General features: G+C 42.9%; 1 protein-coding gene and 1 pseudogene across 1 annotated transcript; both read left to right on the top strand.

The window, feature by feature from the left end:
- The first annotated feature begins 4,699 nt into the window (after nt 1–4,699).
- LOC138053964 (uncharacterized) lies at nt 4,700–6,262 on the top strand. Its single transcript, XM_068900486.1, has one exon. The coding sequence runs from the start codon at nt 4,700–4,702 to the stop codon at nt 6,260–6,262; it is 1,563 nt and encodes a 520-aa protein (XP_068756587.1).
- Nucleotides 6,263–9,108: 2,846 nt separating this feature from the next.
- LOC138052205 (BTB/POZ domain-containing protein 6-like) lies at nt 9,109–10,916 on the top strand (annotated as a pseudogene).
- The last annotated feature ends 6,584 nt before the right edge of the window (nt 10,917–17,500 follow it).

Here is a 17,500-nt window from a genome sequence, read left to right as displayed (position 1 = left end):
AAATTGGTATCACTGTAAACTAGACAATTAAGCAATTCCAAGGATGTATGTTTGAAACCTGTATCTTGCAGACAATGAATTTTATCAGGCCATGAAACTCAATTTTGAAAACGGAGAATGACATCGTACAAAAATTTGCTGCACTTTCTCTCGTCCACGAAACTTCCACGTTACGCGCGCGGTAACATTATCCGCGCGAGAAAATTGATATCAACTAAAAATAACCTAAGAAGGATTATGATGGGAATAGGGCCAGTATGAGGGATTACTTCTCTTACCTTTATAATCTCTTGGTTGTGCACAGTGTCCCCGATTAGTGCCCTGGCGCTAAAGAACTTGTCACTTGAATAAAGTTCATTATTAATAAGGAGGAGGTTTGCAAATATCCATCCTCAAGTCAGACCAAGGTTTAACTCTTATTCTGCTTGAGGTAGTAGCGGTAGGTGCTTCCGAAATCGTGGTACCCAGTGAGGTTGTGTTACTTCCCCACTTGTTCAGCCTTTCTGTAATGTGGTTCAACCAGACAGGCCAAGGTCCTTTCCCGAGGCAAACAGCAATCTTGGTAGGTAGGTCCAGATGAGGAAGTCAACGCTTTGTTAAGCAACCAGCCACCATTAATGGCGGGACAGACTGAGAGCAGGAATCATTGCACAGTAATCCTAATTCCCAAATGTTTGGTTACGTAAGAGGCTGACCAGGCCAAGGGCATCGTAGTGGTGACAGCATGTACCACTCAGGCTTGGTATATTCGAGTACTGCAAATGATCGGTCAGCGGCTTTTGTTCTGGACTCCAGGCAGCCAGCTGCTGGTCCACCCGTCTGCCAATAGCAAGCGCAGAGTGCAAAATCGGCTCAAGATGATTGCATGGCTCATTATCTGGTTACTCTATAAAACGTGATGCTTTTCTGAGTACGTTACCCTGGACAGGTGTCTTTCTAGTCAGACACAGTACATCGTTTATCCTTTTTAAATGGGTTGTATTCTGACATGTCAGAGTCAAAGGGAGTTTCCTGCACTCTCTCCGGATCTAGCACTTGTTTTAGAGGTATTATATAGGGAAGATATCGTTGACGTCACCTATTTCCATTAACTTGCCAACCAGAACTCATTGGCTGTTGAAACAAAGGATCTTTTGTTCCTGTCGTTGGCAACTTTGAATAACAAGAGCAATGTTTGTAAACAGAAAACTTCCCTATACCGAGTTTCCATCTATGTCATTCGCCACTAATCACTGCTATATTAACTTTGTCTCGCATGATTAGTGCTGAGAATACCTTAGTTGGCCAACATCCAGTTGTTCATCCTTTCTTGAAGGGTGCCTTTGGGAGTAAGCCACCCTTAAATAGGTATTATGGTATTTGGGATTTGCAGCAAAGGCTGCAATTTGGGAGACTCGCACTGGCCTTAAAGGAACTGATATGGAAAAGGAAGGAAACTCTGCCCTTAAATGGTATAAAGACAACTATTTATTGTCCAACCCAGAAAAACTTAACGCTATAGGGATTAAACAACGTAATGAAACTGAACAGATTAACATCAAGTTCGGTGATCAAGCGATTAAGACAATAGATTATATCAAGCTACTGGGTGTAAACTTCGACGAGAATCTAATTTTTAGCCAACATATTAGCGAATTATGCAAAAAGGCCAGTCAAAGGGTGGGCGTTCTCGCCAGGTTAAGAAACTGAATTACTACGGAGACTAAACTATTACTTTATAAAACTGCTATCATGCCATATCTCACCTATTGTCATCTCATATGGCATTTCTGTAAGGCGTCGGATACAAGAAAGGTTGAAAGAATTCTAGAGCGGGCACTAAGGATAGTTATTATATCGTGCTAAACTACCAAGCCTCCTTAATAGGAGATTGCAAGACATAGTTATACTCATGTACAAGGTACAAGTCTTGTAAATATAATTTTAGAAACCAAAATTTTGATATTCCTAGATTTAATTCTGTATTGTATGGTAAACACTCTCTTAGATATCTTGGACCCTTTTTATGGAACAAGCTAACGTAACATGTAGATAAAAACATCACTGAAACAAGCATCCTATCTAAGTTTAAGTTTCATATTAGATGTAAGGATCTTACTGAACTGATAAATGGCAACAATTGCCCCGCGTGCGTAATTTGTACCTCTTCAGGTGTGCCCGTATTGATAGAATTATTTTGATTATTTTAGCACAATGTAAATGTGTATATAATCTATAGCTCATTTCTTATTTATTAGTTATCATAGTAGGTCAGGTCAGATCAGGACCGTTCTTGGACTTGCCACAGGTGACCATGTAACCCTGTGCTACCTGCCTCATGCAGAGAAGGAAACTCTGTCAAAAAACCTCGCTGCCTTGCGGTGTCATTGAGATGACAAAGGCTAGGGGAGTAAACCCCAACAGATAATCCGGAGTGGAGCCCCTAAGGCGGCTGGTTCTTGCAACGCAATACCTTCCGGCAACTCCTGCAGCCATCCTGACGCCAACTTTTTTGGTTTGTCCTTTCCGTTGGATCTCGTCAGCACGGTTAGAGAGGGGGGTCCTGACGACTGGGCATCCCAGGTCCTCCATATCATCGCCGTTGCCTGCTCACTTGAGATGTCACTGCAGTGCAGCAGACCGCGGCAGCTCAACATGGGGAGACGGCAGTTACCGGTTTAAAGCCCAGAGCTTATTGGCGTTAGTTCGGGCGCCTGGGGCTGTCTCCTGTCGGTGGGAGGGATCATCGCATCCCACTGGTCAGCTACCGCCCGCCTCAAGCTGGGCAGCCCCCAGCCAGTAAGGTGCTAGCCCGCCACAGTCCGCCTACTTCAGTGGGTGCCTGGAGTGTAGGCCAAAAGCCGAAAAGCGGACTGTAACCCACGCACCAGGCAACAAGAAAAGGAACACAAAGCCGCCAGTGCTGAAACTGGCAACCTGGAACGTCAGAACTATGTGTCCTGGCCTGTCTGACGACCTCCAACAAATCAGTGATGCCAGGAAGACCGCCATCATCGACCGTGAGCTGAAGCGGCTGAACATCGACATTGCAGCCCTCCAGGAGACGCGACTCCCTGGCTGCGGCAGTCTGAAGGAGAGGGACTACACCTTCTTCTGGCAGGGACAGGAGCAACAAGAGCACCGACTCTACGGCGTCGGCTTCGCTGTCCGAAACTCACTTCTCTCCTCCATTGAAGCGCCCTCCTCAGGCACACCGCGAGTCCTCTCCCTGCGCCTCACCACCGCCTCTGGACCAGCCAACATCCTAAGTGTCTACGCCCCCACACTCTGCTCCACAGCTGAGGCCAAGGACCAGTTCTATGAGGAGCTGGAGGCGAAGATACAGCGGGTCCCTTCCAAGGAACACCTGTTCCTGCTCGGAGACTTCAACGCCCGTGTTGGTGCTGACCATGACTCCTGGCCTCGCTGCATCGGCCACTTTGGCTTAGGCAAGCTAAACGAGAACGGCCAGCGCCTCCTTGAGCTTTGCTCCTACCACGACCTGTGCCTGACCAACACCTTCTTCTCCACCAAGCCCCACCACAGGGTGTCCTGGAGGCACCCCAGGTCTCATCACTGGCACCAGCTGGACTTTGTCATTACCAGGAGATCCCTGCTGAGCCAAGTGCTAGTCACACGCACCTTTCACAGTGCTGACTGCGACACTGACCACTCCCTGGTGGCCAGCAAGGTTCGTCTCCTCCCCAAGCAAGTCCACCGCTCCAAGCCGAAGTCCCGACCCCGCATCAACACAGCCAGCACTGCAAAGCCTGAACTGCGGCAACGCTTCGCCAATGCAATTGATGTAGCCCTGGAGGACTGTCCAACTGACTGCGCTACACAGCAGTGGAACCACATCCGTAAGGCTGTGTTCCAGACCGCCCTGGACACCTTTGGAAGAAGGGAGAGAAAGAGCGCAGACTGGTTTGAGGCTGGTGCCACCGAGCTTGAGCCCGTCATTGCCGCCAAGCGAGCCGCTCTTCTTGCCTACAAGAAAGACCTCTCAGGAAAGACGCTTGCAGAACTCCGTGCTGCACGCAGCGAAACTCAGAGGATTGCCAGGCGCTGTGCCAACGACTACTGGTTGAATCTTTGCCAAGACATCCAGCTTGCCGCCGATCTAGGCAACGTCCGTGGGATGTATGAGGGAATGAAGAAGGTGTTCGGCCCAAGTGCCATCAAGACTGCCCCACTCAAGTCAGCTGACGGCGACATCATCAAAGACCGCAGCAAGCAGATGGAGAGATGGGCGGAACACTATCAAGAGCTCTACTCAAGGGAAACCATTGTGACCAATACAGCCCTTGAGAACACCCTTCTGCTGCCCGTGATGAACGAGCTGGATGAACCACCAACCATTGAAGAACTCCGCAAGGCCATTGACTCCCTTTCCAGCGGCAAGGCCTCAGGCAGTGACAACATACCCCCTGAAGTCGTCAAGGCCGCAAAGGAGAGCTCCCTCCTACAGCACCTTCACGAGCTTCTAATGCAGTGCTGGGAGGAAGGAGCAGTGCCCCAAGACATGCGAGACGCCAAGATCATCACGCTCTACAAGAACAAGGGCAAGAGGAGTGACTGCAACAACTACCGAGGCATCTCTCTCCTGAGCGTTGTCGGCAAGGCCTTTGCCCGGGTGGTTCTCAACAGACTGCAACTTCTCGCTGAGCGTGTCTACCCAGAGGCGTAGTGCGGCTTCAGGGCCGCCAGGTCAACCATCGACATGGTGTTCTCAGTGAAACAGCTGCAGGAGAAATGCCGGGAGCAGAGAAAACCCCTGTACCTGGCCTTCATTGACCTGACCAAGGCCTTTGACCTGGTTAGCCGTGAAGGACTGTTTGCCCTCCTCCAGCGGATTGGATGCCCCCCCAAGCTTCTGAGCATGATTGTGTCTTTTCATCAGGATATGCGTGGGACCGTTCAATTTGACGGATCCTGCTCGGAACCCTTCCCCATCAAGAATGGAGTGAAGCAGGGTTGTGTCCTTGCTCCAACCCTCTTTGGCATCTTCTTCTCTCTGCTCCTCTCCTATGCTTTCCGGGACTCTGAAGACGGAATCTTCATCCACACTAGGAGTGATGGAGGCCTCTTCAATATGTCACGTCTCCGGGCAAAGGCAAAGGTGCAGAAAGTGCTGATCAGAGAGCTCCTCTTCGCTGACGATGCTGGAATAGCAGCCCACTCGGAGGCAGCACTGCAGCGGCTCATTGACAGCTTTGCAGCTGCCTGTACAGAGTTCGGCCTCACCATCAGCCTGAAAAAGACACAGGTCATGGGTCAAGACGTCAGCAACGACCCGAGCATCTCGATCGGCGACCACACCCTCGAAGTGGTGGACAAGTTCACCTACCTCGGGTCCACCATCTCCAGCAACCTCTCCCTTGATGCAGAGCTGAACACGAGGATTGGCAAGGCAGCAACAGCATTGGCCCGCCTGACAAAGAGAGTGTGGGACAACACCATGCTCTCCACAAACACCAAGATGAGAGTCTACCAGGCCTGTGTACTGAGCACTCTCCTCTACGGCAGTGAAGCATGGACCCTCTACTCCTACCAGGAACGCAGGCTGAATGCTTTCCACATGCGCTGCCTCCGCAGACTCCTTGGCATCACCTGGCAAGACCGCGTCACCAACATCGACGTCCTGGCCAAGGCAGGGATGCCCAGCATATTTGCCATCCTGACCCAGAGACGTCTGCGCTGGCTTGGCCATGTCACTCGAATGGATGACGGCCGCATCCCCAAAGACATGCTGTTTGGGGAGCTGGCCACTGGCACCAGACCCACAGGACGTCCAGCCCTCCGCTACAAGGATGTGTGCAAGCGTGATCTGAAGGCTGGTGGGTTCAACCCCTCCGACCTAGAGTCAGCAGCCTCAAACCGATCTGGCTGGCGGTCCACCACACAAGCAGTCATCAAGGAAGCAGAGGAGAGCAACCCGCTGGGAAGAGAAACGCCTTCGCAAGGAGCAGCTGCTACAGTCAGCCCCATCCCAGACAGGAAGACAGGAGCCGGTCTTTACCTGCAGCAGATGCAACAGGCAATGCGGGTCCCGCATCGGCCTTTACAGCCACACCCGGCGCTGCAACACAAAGTGACAAGCCTGGGCGCAGTCTACCATGGTCTCTCGAGATCGACGGAGCCATCATCATCAGTATTCATTATTATTTTATCTTTATGTTGTGTCCCCAATTACCGTCAGCTAAATACATCGACACATCATCGTCAACTCGCGTTAATACTAGCCTTATTATTAGCGTTACAACAGTACTTTGCTACGACCTAATATAAGCGATAGCTACCAGGAAAAGTCTCAAGATGAGTGTGTATTTATTTCTTGGTAGTCATATCAGCAATGCTAAAACTGTTAGGAGCGTTTCTAACTTTGTTCATGGATTGTTTAGAAGTATTTGGTAGTCTAGACGTAAGTTGTAGAATAAAATGGGTATATTAAGACACTGTAAACTTGGAGTATGGTTGGTGTTTTGGGCTCCTCATAGTGTCCTCACACTCTTTGAAGACTTCATATCAGTACCGGAGGTTACAGTTTTTGAGATAGAATTGGAATGTTAAACCAGACTTACCTGTAAGTTGAAGTTTGGCTTGAATTCTATGCCATAAAGAGTAGTAACCGAAGGTATCTGAGATGCTCACCTCTCCCTCCCTGTGCTTGTCTCGAGCTCTCATGCCTTGGTTACTATTCCTCTTTATGGAATTGCTTTCTGTGTTTAAATGTTCCTCCACTATGAGGAGAAGGATTTGAAACAGGGATTGTGACGTCACTCCCAGAAACAACTCCCTATCTATAGTATTTTCAATATGACACTTCCAGTTTATATTTTAATCGACATGAACTCCAAGGGATTTAGCGGAGGTTACTTGTTCTATTGCGTTTTCGTTTATAGTAAGAGAGGGACTTTCCGTAAATTGTGATAACTTCTGCCTTGATGCAATAAGAATAAACTCAGTTTTTGTCATATTTAGAGTGAGCTTGTTAGCAGAGAGCCATTCGTACACATTACTCAGGTCGTGATTAAGGCAATAATTTAGATGCTTAATATCAGTACTGGCAAGCGTCAGGCTGGTATCATCTGCGTACATTCTGGGTTCCGAATACCGGTATGTCAGACAGTGTGGTAAGTCATTAATATATATCAAAAACAGAAAAGGTCCCAAAATTTTTGCCTGGGGAACACCACATCTTAGACATTTCGGAGTTGACTTACGAGAATTTAGATGACAAATCTGTGTTCGATTATCTAAATAAGAAGCAAACCATTGATGGCTGGTCCAACAAATCCCATAGTATTGCAATTTTCGTAACAAAATATCGTGATCTACTGTATCAAATGCCTTTTTGAGGTCTAAAAAGACTACGGCATTAACAAGACCACGGTCTCTCTCCATTGCCCAGCTACCTGAAGCTTCGATAAGTGCTGTGAGTGAGGAGTGCAAATACCGAAAACAAGATTGATGGCAAGAGAGAAAGTTGTTTTTACTGAAATAAAGATAACGCTGATCATAAATTATCCGTTCAAAGACTTTGGCCACAACCGGAATTACTGATATTGGTCGATAATTCGTCGGATCAGAGCGCTTTCCAGAATTTTTATGCAATAGAGTGACTCTGGCAGATTTCCACTCATCGGGAAAGATGCCAGTCATTAGGGATTGATTAAATATATGAGTAAGAGATTCTGCTAGTACATCGGGACATTCACTAAGAAGTTTCGCTGAAATATTATCTAATCCAGTTGCCGTTGACTTGCAAATCTTTGATAGTAGTGCAGAAACATGTGTTGGTGTTGTTTTTTCAAAAACAATATTTTTATCAGTTTCAGTAAGAAAGTCTTCGAGGGATTTATCAACTTCTGTTACGTCTCCACTAAGGCTTGTCCCAATTTCTGTGAGAAAAGAGTTTAGCATTTCTGCTATATCTGTTTGATCTCCAGAATTTACTCCATTATATTCCATCTCATTAATAACAGTTTTGTTGGACTTACGTGAGGTCAGTTTATTGATTGTTTTCCATGTTTTCCTTTGATCTCCACAACAATTGTTGAAGGCATTTTCGTAATAAGCTTTTTTGGCGCTATTACTTTCCCAGTTCGATAATCACTTGATTTTTAACCATTCCAAATTGGTTCCAAATAAATGGATCTTTTTAATAGCCTTTCTTTTGAGGCGGTCTCTGAAATTCATCCGCTTTTTACATAACCACAAAAGAATCACACTTCTTGTTGAACAGTAACAACTGCAGTGTATGCGGGAAATGATCCTAACTGGATAAACCAGTAAAACCAGTCAAAGAAGCGCTGAACTACAATAGCACCCTCAATATCATTACACGGTAGAAAAACCTTAAATAACAATGATCACAACGAGGTTGTCTGAGCCCGCGAGATTGAGCATCCCCAGCAAACCATTGTTTTAACGAAAACCGCTGATCAGCAACCTGCTTCTGATCATTGCTGTCTAAGGTCTTCCTACACAGTATTGCTCGGTAGCTTAGCAAAGCGATGCAGTGAGGAACAGCCTCTCACCGCCAGCATTGCGTCAATGGTATTACCAGCTGGCAGCTTTCACAGCCAAGCTCTCTCAGATTGGCACAATCGATTAATCAATTTATATTGACCACACCTTTATACGGAATACGCAATAGCAGACTTCCACGCACTGCTTCACTGCTCACTCGCGCGTAGCATTTTCTGTAATTTCGAATAACATAGGGATGTAAATGAGTTTACTGATTCCATCATGACGGTTTTGCCAGAGCATTGACAACTTGGAAACCTGATAGTCTGTAAAGCGCTTTAGATCTATCAGTATTTTGACGTCCGTTGTTTCTGTTGTTCAGTAGTTGTTTTAATCAGCGAGATGCTCATTTCTTACTCTTGTCTGGGTTTAATTATGGACTTAACAATCTCTTCACGTTTCACAACATAGCAATCACATAACAATAAACGGACTGTTCATCAGGAAGCATCCATGCATCACAAGAGGCATAGTACTAGCGTGACGTGTGTCTCAGCTGAAATTTCAGTACACCCTTCACGCTGCTAAGTATCGGATTGACGTACACTAAAGAAGAAGCGAATTATAGAAACTATTTCTAAATTTCCTATCAAGAAGATGATGTATTCCCCAGATAACTGGCATACATAGAGGCACACAATACGAGAACGAACCATGTTTATGCTGAACAACGACCTTTTCAGCGATGTGAAGTTTGTGGTTCGTAAATCTAACAGCGATGACGAAAGTGAAAGCAAACAAGTTATTCCAGCTCACAAGTTTGTGTTGTCAATTAGTAGTCCTGTGTTTGAAGCCATGTTTTACGGTGAGCTAGCGGAAAGTAGTGGCTGCATTAAACTGCCTGACTGTGAATACAACAGTCTACTGGAGTTGTTTCGTTTCATGTACAGCGATGAAGTGAATTTAAGCGGAAGCAATGTTATGGAGGTCTTTTATTTGGCTAAGAAATACATGGTGCCTTCACTGGTTGATAAATGCTGCGAATATGTGCAAAGTAATTTACATCCATCAAATGTCCTCAGCATCCTTCCATTGGCTGAAAAGTACGACGGCAAAGCCTTGGTAGATCGATGTTGGAAAGTGATCGACACACAGACGAAAGACGTCGTGACGTCAGATGGATTTGCGACAATTCAACGCTCCTTCCTTGAGGCAATCATCTCAAGAGACACTCTTACCATAAAAGAGATCAACCTGTTTAAAGCTGTTCACTTTTGGGCGACAAAGCAATGCAAAAAGCAAGGCTTAGAAGCGAATGGTGAAGCAAAAAGAGGGATTCTTGGGGAAGCAGTAGTTAAAAAAATCCGCTTTCCCTTGATGAAACAAGAAGAATTAGCAACCGTTGTCCTTGATGCAAAAATCCTTACTCCAGACGAAGTAATCAACCTTTTTAAGTTCTTCAATTCAGCATTGGGGCCACCCCATCGGGATTTCCAGAGACAAAGCGGTCAGGTCCAGTATACCCAGTGTTTCGCACTTGTGATAGATTTAACAACGTAAATGAAAGTCCGAGTTGGAGTTACTCAGGGGAAAAGGACTATCTTATTTTTTGCGTGAACAATGACATCAAGTTGCATGGCGTGTGTTTATTTGGCAGTGTGAACAACGACTATTGGGTCGAATTAGTGATCAAGGATCACAGCCGTTGCAACGTTAAAACCATGACGGGAAGCTTTAGGTCACAGCAAATGGAATACAACGTTGGTATTTACTCTGGCTTTGAAATTGTTTTTAACACGCCACTTGATGTGAAGAAAAACACCTATTATCGAATCGATGCAACAATCTTCGGGCCACAATCTGGCAAGGGATATAACGGCCTTTCTTTGGTTGACGTTTCTGGCGTGCGGTTTACATTTAAGGAAAGTGCGCAGAACAGGAACAGAACATGTCCTTCCATTGGTCAGTTTTCCCGATTACTGTTTTCTTTATAAGACTTTTGAAAATTGCTTGCTCCGCTACATCTGACAGTCATAAAACAGCGTTTTCAAACTATCAACCCTAAAAGTAATCATGAAATTCTTAGACTTGTGACACATTGTGACGTGTATAGAAAGTACCATGAATGACATTATGCATCACATTACTCGACCTGTATGTGAAAAACGACAACTTGCTCTTAAAAAGCCAACGAGAGGGCTAGGTGGGTTAAATAAGGCAAGTACTGACAATTCATTTTAAAAAAATCTTTCAGATGTTGAAGTTAAGGTGCTAAATCAGTTGATCTTGCAATTTTTTAGGCCAAGTACTGTAGATTTTTTGACATTCAATTCATGACTGAATAAAATAAGATTTCACAAGAAATTTGAATTTCTTCAAAGTTGTTCTGAATTCTTTCTCTAGCTGCTAGTGGAGGCGATTATATCCTTAATAAAATCAACTCATGCGCTGCCAGGTTATCTGTACTTTTGTTGACAGTTTAATAATAATAATAATAACAATAGTAATAATAACTTTATTGTACACCACAAAAAAGGTATATAGGTGTTACAAGAATATATTTGAGAGAAGTTGCTCTTTATCGCGTGAGTTCATTGACCTATACTTTTCATCTTTATTTGAAAGAGTCTGTTTTTTCGATGGGTCCATAGACCTGTACTTTTCCGAAACAATTTGAAGGAAGTTCTTATTTTTTCTCTGGGTCCATTCGGCTGTAAATTTCTCTCCTCTTTCTTTCAGTTTTCTGCAATTTCTGAAGTAGATTTATGCTTTCTTATTATTTGTTTGCTTTCTATATTTGATAATTCACATAAACATCTAAGAAATGCAACCTCATAGTTTGTTTCAAAACAATTAAATTTACTTTGAATAATAGAACAAAAGAGATCAATAACAGAATCTACATTTGAAAATACTTTTGTTACATTTTTTGGTTCAGAACCATTGTATACAAAAACGTGGTAACTCATCTTTTGCTTTGCATACCACTGGAAAACACAACTAATGCAGTAGCTAGAAATTCACATCAAAAAGCCTGTGCTGCTTTCCTTATTATCCAAAATGGCAGTTTTAAGCTGTTGTTTACTGGGAACCACATTACAAGATAAATTTCCCTGACATCTTGCTCTATGAATAACTTTTACATGGCCAGCGATCAACGTCTAATTTCTTTAACAATTCAGAAATAAAAACACATTTTGCTGGACTAACCTTTGTGCTAAATTGCTCTTCCAATCTCAATGATACTATCAACTGTTTGAAAGGTGCAATAGTTACAAGATTTTGAGGTGGAAAAACAAACAGAATAAAATGACAAAGCAGAACATTCTTTGCAAGAACAAAGATAAACATCACTTAAGTGCTTCTAGGGTCTAAAATTTTGGTTTCGAACATATAATGAATGAACAATGCTTCCACTGCTGCTTTACATTTTAATAATGTTAGCCAATTTTAATATCATAAGTAACAGATGTCTGTGCACATATATTCTGAAAATGTTGCACTAAATTCATTAATGAATCTTTTTCAATTGAAGTACATGTTGCAAATGGGTCCCATACCTAATAAATCTCTGCCATGAGAGTAAAAAATTTTACACTTCCCATTAGGCAGACAGTATATTGCTACTGTGTAAAGTTCAAGTGTTAACATATATGCATGATAATTATCCATGAGCAAAGAATCAAAGGCAGCTAGCTAACATTGATATAACATAAGGAAAGTCTGAAATTATAGAAAGTGCACTATTTAGCAAACAACTCTACATGTAACTATCACTGTATGTCAACTGATAATTAATGTAGCTTAAGTTATAACCATAACAGGCAAATCTGTCAAAAATAGGAGTCCCTGTTTGCATGATTGTGACAAAGCTGAATACATATTATTCCCAATGTTTATAATTTGAACCAAGTCAGCTGAAGAGGTTATTGGATTCCTGAAATTTTAAACAATTGCCGACAGAGACATTGTTACACGTTGCGTGCCTGCATTTGCCGTACCAAATACTTTAACATTACCTTGACTGTATGGTGCGGGAATAGTTTTAGTTTGATCAACATTCCTGGACCTGGGTTGTTTGTACGTCATTTGCGCGTCGAACAGGAATGTAAAAGCGATACAAATAGATCTTTGTAAAGCCACAGATGATTAATTTGTTACATTTCATAAATTTGAACCATACTTTTAAATACTGGCAAATTCATGGCCTCTAAGTAAAACAAAAGTAAGACAGAAAACCAGAATTTCCCCTTGAAGCATTCCTTTGCCAGCAAATAAACAGAATGCAACATATTGTTTGAAAGAATTCCCCATTTTGACTTCTTTGCATGCCCATACTGACAATAACAGTAGTTCTAAGAACAGTTCAGATTGCTAAAAGTCGGATCAGTGCACAGGCTCCCCAAGCTGAAAATAGGTGGTGTATGCGACAGCTTGTGTATATAGAGAATTGTATGGGAAAATCACCGATCGTAGAAAAATTGTGTAAATAACTATCTCATTTGAAATAAAGTTTTCCTACCTCAAATGTGTGACGAATTTGTCTCTTGTGCCGCGTTTAGAGCCATTCTGACGACGTTTAGTGAAGTTATCCAGAAACGGTAACTAAAAGAATAGGAAGGCCGACCACTCCATCCATCGCTGGCCAGACCTCACTCCACAAATCGTTTTCTCCTCAACAGGAAAAGTCCCGAATCGCAATAAAAACAACAGTTCCATAAAGTGAAGTGGTCGGCCTTCCTATTCTTTTGGTAACGGTTTCCGGATAACTTCACTAAACGTCGTCAGAATGGCTCTAAACTCGGCACAAGAGACAAGTTCGTCACACATTTGAGGTAGGAAAACTTATTTCAAATGAGATAGTTATTTACACAATTTTTTTACGATCGGTGTTTTTCCCATACAATTCTCCATATACACAAGCTGTCGCATACACCACCTATTTTCAGCTTGGGGAGCCTGTGATCAGTGTTTCTCAGGTATTCTCAGTTTCACTTAAAGCTACCCTAAGGTTCTCAAAGATCACTAGGAGATGGACGGCTTGTTGATGGAGATCAGTTTGCCTGACCTTTATGTCGATCCCGCACTCGTGCGAAGTGTTTATTTGTAAAACAAATTAGAAAAAGTATATATAATTTTGTCTTTAATGTCAACAACTTACCTTTGGCTAAACAATCGAAGAAGATTTATTCTAACAGCTCGATCCGTACGACCCGGGCCGTACGACCGCGACTACAATCGCAAAGTTTGAACAGTCAAGATGCGATGATTCGGGCGCGGCCATGCACATCCAAGAGAAAATGACACATCTTCAGGGCTAGACTTTCAAAAGTCCTTCGTCTCTTGTAGATTCTCGTCCGAAAAATCACGCTTCGCTTGCCAGATCATTTTCTCCCGGGATTCTCGTGAGGTGGAATTGCAAGTCTACTTAAGGGCTTGAAACATGAGAGGGATAGTTCATTTCTTCAAACACGCACTGTTTACTTTGTCATGCAAAATGGATTGATATTCCAAGCATACATACATTTTAAGACTCTAATACTTCTTTTCAAGTCTTTTTATTAATTTTTCTGACTCAACAATACATTTTTCAGCAGCTATTACGGTTTTGAATAATCCCTTACCCCCCGCCCCACGTAAAGTTACAGTCATGTATGTAAATGTATGCAAGCATAAATTTCCATGCACTAATGTGACACGGAAAACAAGAAACGGAGGGCATTTTATACCTCATGCGCTTACTGCGCATGAGTAATAAGTTTAACTCATCCGTTTATTTCCCCGAAGCATTCACAGCTATCGCTAATAGCGCTTTGCAATAATGACGTCATGAAATTATAGACCCCCAAGTGAGTTCTGTCTGTAAGAGTCACAAGAGAAATGAGGCATGATATTCGCTTCAATCTTTTCCGTTTTAAGCGACGTCGACCGTTTTCTTGGCTCAATTTTCGAGACAGAACCAGAAAAATACACAGTTGAGCAGCTAGAACGTTGTTTAAAGTGTAGGAGGTTCAAATTAGGGACTTTAAGATAGTACACGACGGTAGACTGGGACGGTTAGATGAGTGTCATGTCACGCAAAATCCCCGTGACATTTGACCGTCGTGCTTCTAGGACGGTATGTTTTCGCCGGGTTTCTCGTCGTGGAATCTACGGTGAAAACGGTAGGAATTCATCCATACTTATTCGCACTATTTTAGTCTTTTCCTTTATTATGCATTGAAAACTGATCACCCAATGGGTTAAATGTGCATTTGGTTGTGTTTGTCTTGATTTATCCATCGCTGAAATGAAAAAATCTAGCGAAAATTCTGAGTTCATTCAAAGACATCACTCGGCCACATCGCGGCTCAAACCAAAATTTGCTTGTTCTCAATGTAGCGTTATCCATAATCCACCATGACACAGGAGGAAAGCAGAAAAGAAAGGTAAAAGAGATAATTGTAGCCGCATGTTTTGTTTATGAACTAATTCCCCTTAGCAGATTTACACTCGCTAGAATCCAAGGAATCTAAACAAAATGGTTCAAATTCCCAGTAAGGAAAAAGAGGATTCACTGATTCGTATTCATGGTATAAAATAAGAAATTCCTCCTCGCTAATTGAACCTTCTGCAAAATAATTTACAAGAGAATTTCTCGCTTCTTCAAAAGACATGTTTATTCCACCGTCCTACGGTCGTGTTGGCCGAATCTTAAGTTAAAAATGTTCGCGCCTTTTCTACCGTACTCGTCCAAAGTCTCCGGTATACGCATCCAACCGTTCCAGCCTACCGTTGTCCACTATCGTAAAGTCCCTATTGACGGGCAAACGTGACGACCTTAAACGAGTGATGGGCTGTCTAGGGTCGTGTAAACAGTAAAAGTAACCATGCGCTTGATCCGAGCAGCGATAATGGCCTTTGGTCTGTCGCGAAAATAGAAAAAAAAAGATTCAATGTTGGAAGGAAATGGTACACTAGTGCAAGTTCTGTTCCCTATTCTACTCCGTCGGCTGGTTGGCATGTTGGAAAAGACGGTTGATGGGCCTTATTATTACGCTACTCCTGCTGTTCGCAAACGGTTGTCTGTTTTGCTCTGACTAAGATATCTTTCATGGATTTTCTTTGCCATATTCTACGTAGTATGGGGCGCGTGTTAAGTATTTTTTTTGGATGTGGGTAATTTTCTGTCAGGTGCCATTTTCTCGTGAGCGGAGTGGTATATTGTGACAAAAGTCAGAACTGTGTTACATGTGCGTTTTCTTCTCCTTGTGCTTGACCTCATTTTGTTTGAGAATCTCAGTTGAGAGAGATGCCTTTTCGCACTGCTCTCTGGGTATCCTCTATTTTTTTAGGTGTATTTCAAAGTCTCGTGCCTTTTTAAAACTAGAATGGGAAAAATTGTCATTCGAAGCGATAGTGCTTTCCCTTTTATGAACCTTCTTGTTCAGCTCCTGGTGGACATCAGGAACTACCGCTGTGGGACCTTTTGTAGAGCACAAATATATGTTTTTAACAGTTAAGAATTCCCGCGTTCAATCGATTAGCCAAGGCTTACATTTCTTGATGCCTTACGATGGTTTGGGCAGCGGTATGAAGACTCTCTCTCCTGATTCCTCCAACTCTTTGAGAGATTTCGGCAATTCATGGTCATTTGTCTGGATACTGTGAGTCCGATTTACATCAACAGTCTTTAGTACTAACCATTCTACCTCCTTTTTACAAACCAACTCCACAGATTTATAAAGTTTTCTTCTTCTTTACTTCACTATCGCTTACCTCACTCATACATTTCCTTTCAGTAGATCGAAATGTTTGTCTGAGTCAACGCGTAGTAATAGTGCAAAGCGCTATTCACTCTAAGGTTGTATACAAGTTGCCAATCACGTTAGGGGCGGATCCAGGATTTTTCTTAGGAGGGGGTGTACCACTGAGGAATGGCATAGCTGACTGGTGACGTTTTTTTGTTGTTGTTTTTTGGCGGAATACCAGATGTATTAGAAAGCTGCAGGTCATGTCAGGGGGAGGGTGCACACCCCCTGCACGCTCCCCTAGATCCGCCCCTGCACGTCTTGTATTACAAGCACAGTTATCCACTAAATGAATTCCTATTCCTCTTGGTTTATTGAATGATGAATCCCCTAATTTCCCCATCTTGTACGTAATAAAAAGCACCTGCCTAGTTCCCGGCAACATTATATCATATGATGTTTGTTTAGCGGTTAATTGTTTTATTTTTCTTCTAACAACACTTACATGGCTGTAAAAGTCAGAGTATCCCGCAGTAGATACGAATCGTTAGGATCAGTGGATGTACTGAGCATCATGCAGAGCAGTTAAAGGGATAAATAAACTTCAGAAACTTTATCCAGCTTCAACTTGATAACTTAATTGGTGTTCCAACTACTACTGAGTTTCGTTGGCTTGCAATAAATTTAGACATTAAGACCAGAATGCTTTGTCAAACGCGCTATTCAGATTTTTTTCCCCTCTCTAATTGTCAAATTTGTCTCACACAAAAAAGCTGCTCGAAGCATTCTGGTCTTGGTAGAGACCATTATTCAAAAATCTAACTTGTCCAATCAATCAATCAATCAATTTATAAAAGTCATTACGTGGGATTGAGGATGCCCTCAGTATCCGAGCCAAAGGCTCATGTATAAAACGCATGGCAAAAAGAGAAATTAAAAAATAAGAGTAAATACATAAAAGTAATAATTTCAAAATTAAGTAGAAGTTACATTCATGAAATTATAAACAATTGTTATCTAACTGTAACAAACTAGATAATATTTACTAGTTGTAAACATGTAGACATCAAGCCTATTAAAATTATCACATAACATTAAAAAAATTATGATTGGCAATAATCTCATATCAAGTGAAGCTATGATCTTCGCAGTTATCAGCGCAATTTTTGCAATTGCAAAAGGCTGAAAAATCCAGGACTTCAACGGGGTTTGAACCCGTGACCTCGCGATTCCGGTGCGACGCTCTAACCAACTGAGCTACGAAGCCACTGACGTTGGGAGCTGGTCATTTGTGGGTTCTTGATTCATTTCATATATAC

Source organism: Montipora capricornis, chromosome 6 (assembly GCF_036669925.1).
Source record: "Montipora capricornis isolate CH-2021 chromosome 6, ASM3666992v2, whole genome shotgun sequence".
In the NCBI taxonomy this organism is placed as follows: Eukaryota; Metazoa; Cnidaria; class Anthozoa; order Scleractinia; family Acroporidae; genus Montipora; species Montipora capricornis.
This window is presented reverse-complemented; position numbering and strand designations above follow the sequence as displayed.

Coding starts and splice junctions, on each gene's coding strand:
- LOC138053964 (XM_068900486.1), top strand. CDS start 4,700: ATGGTGTTCTCAGTGAAACAGCTGCAGGAGAAATGCCGGGAGCAGAGA.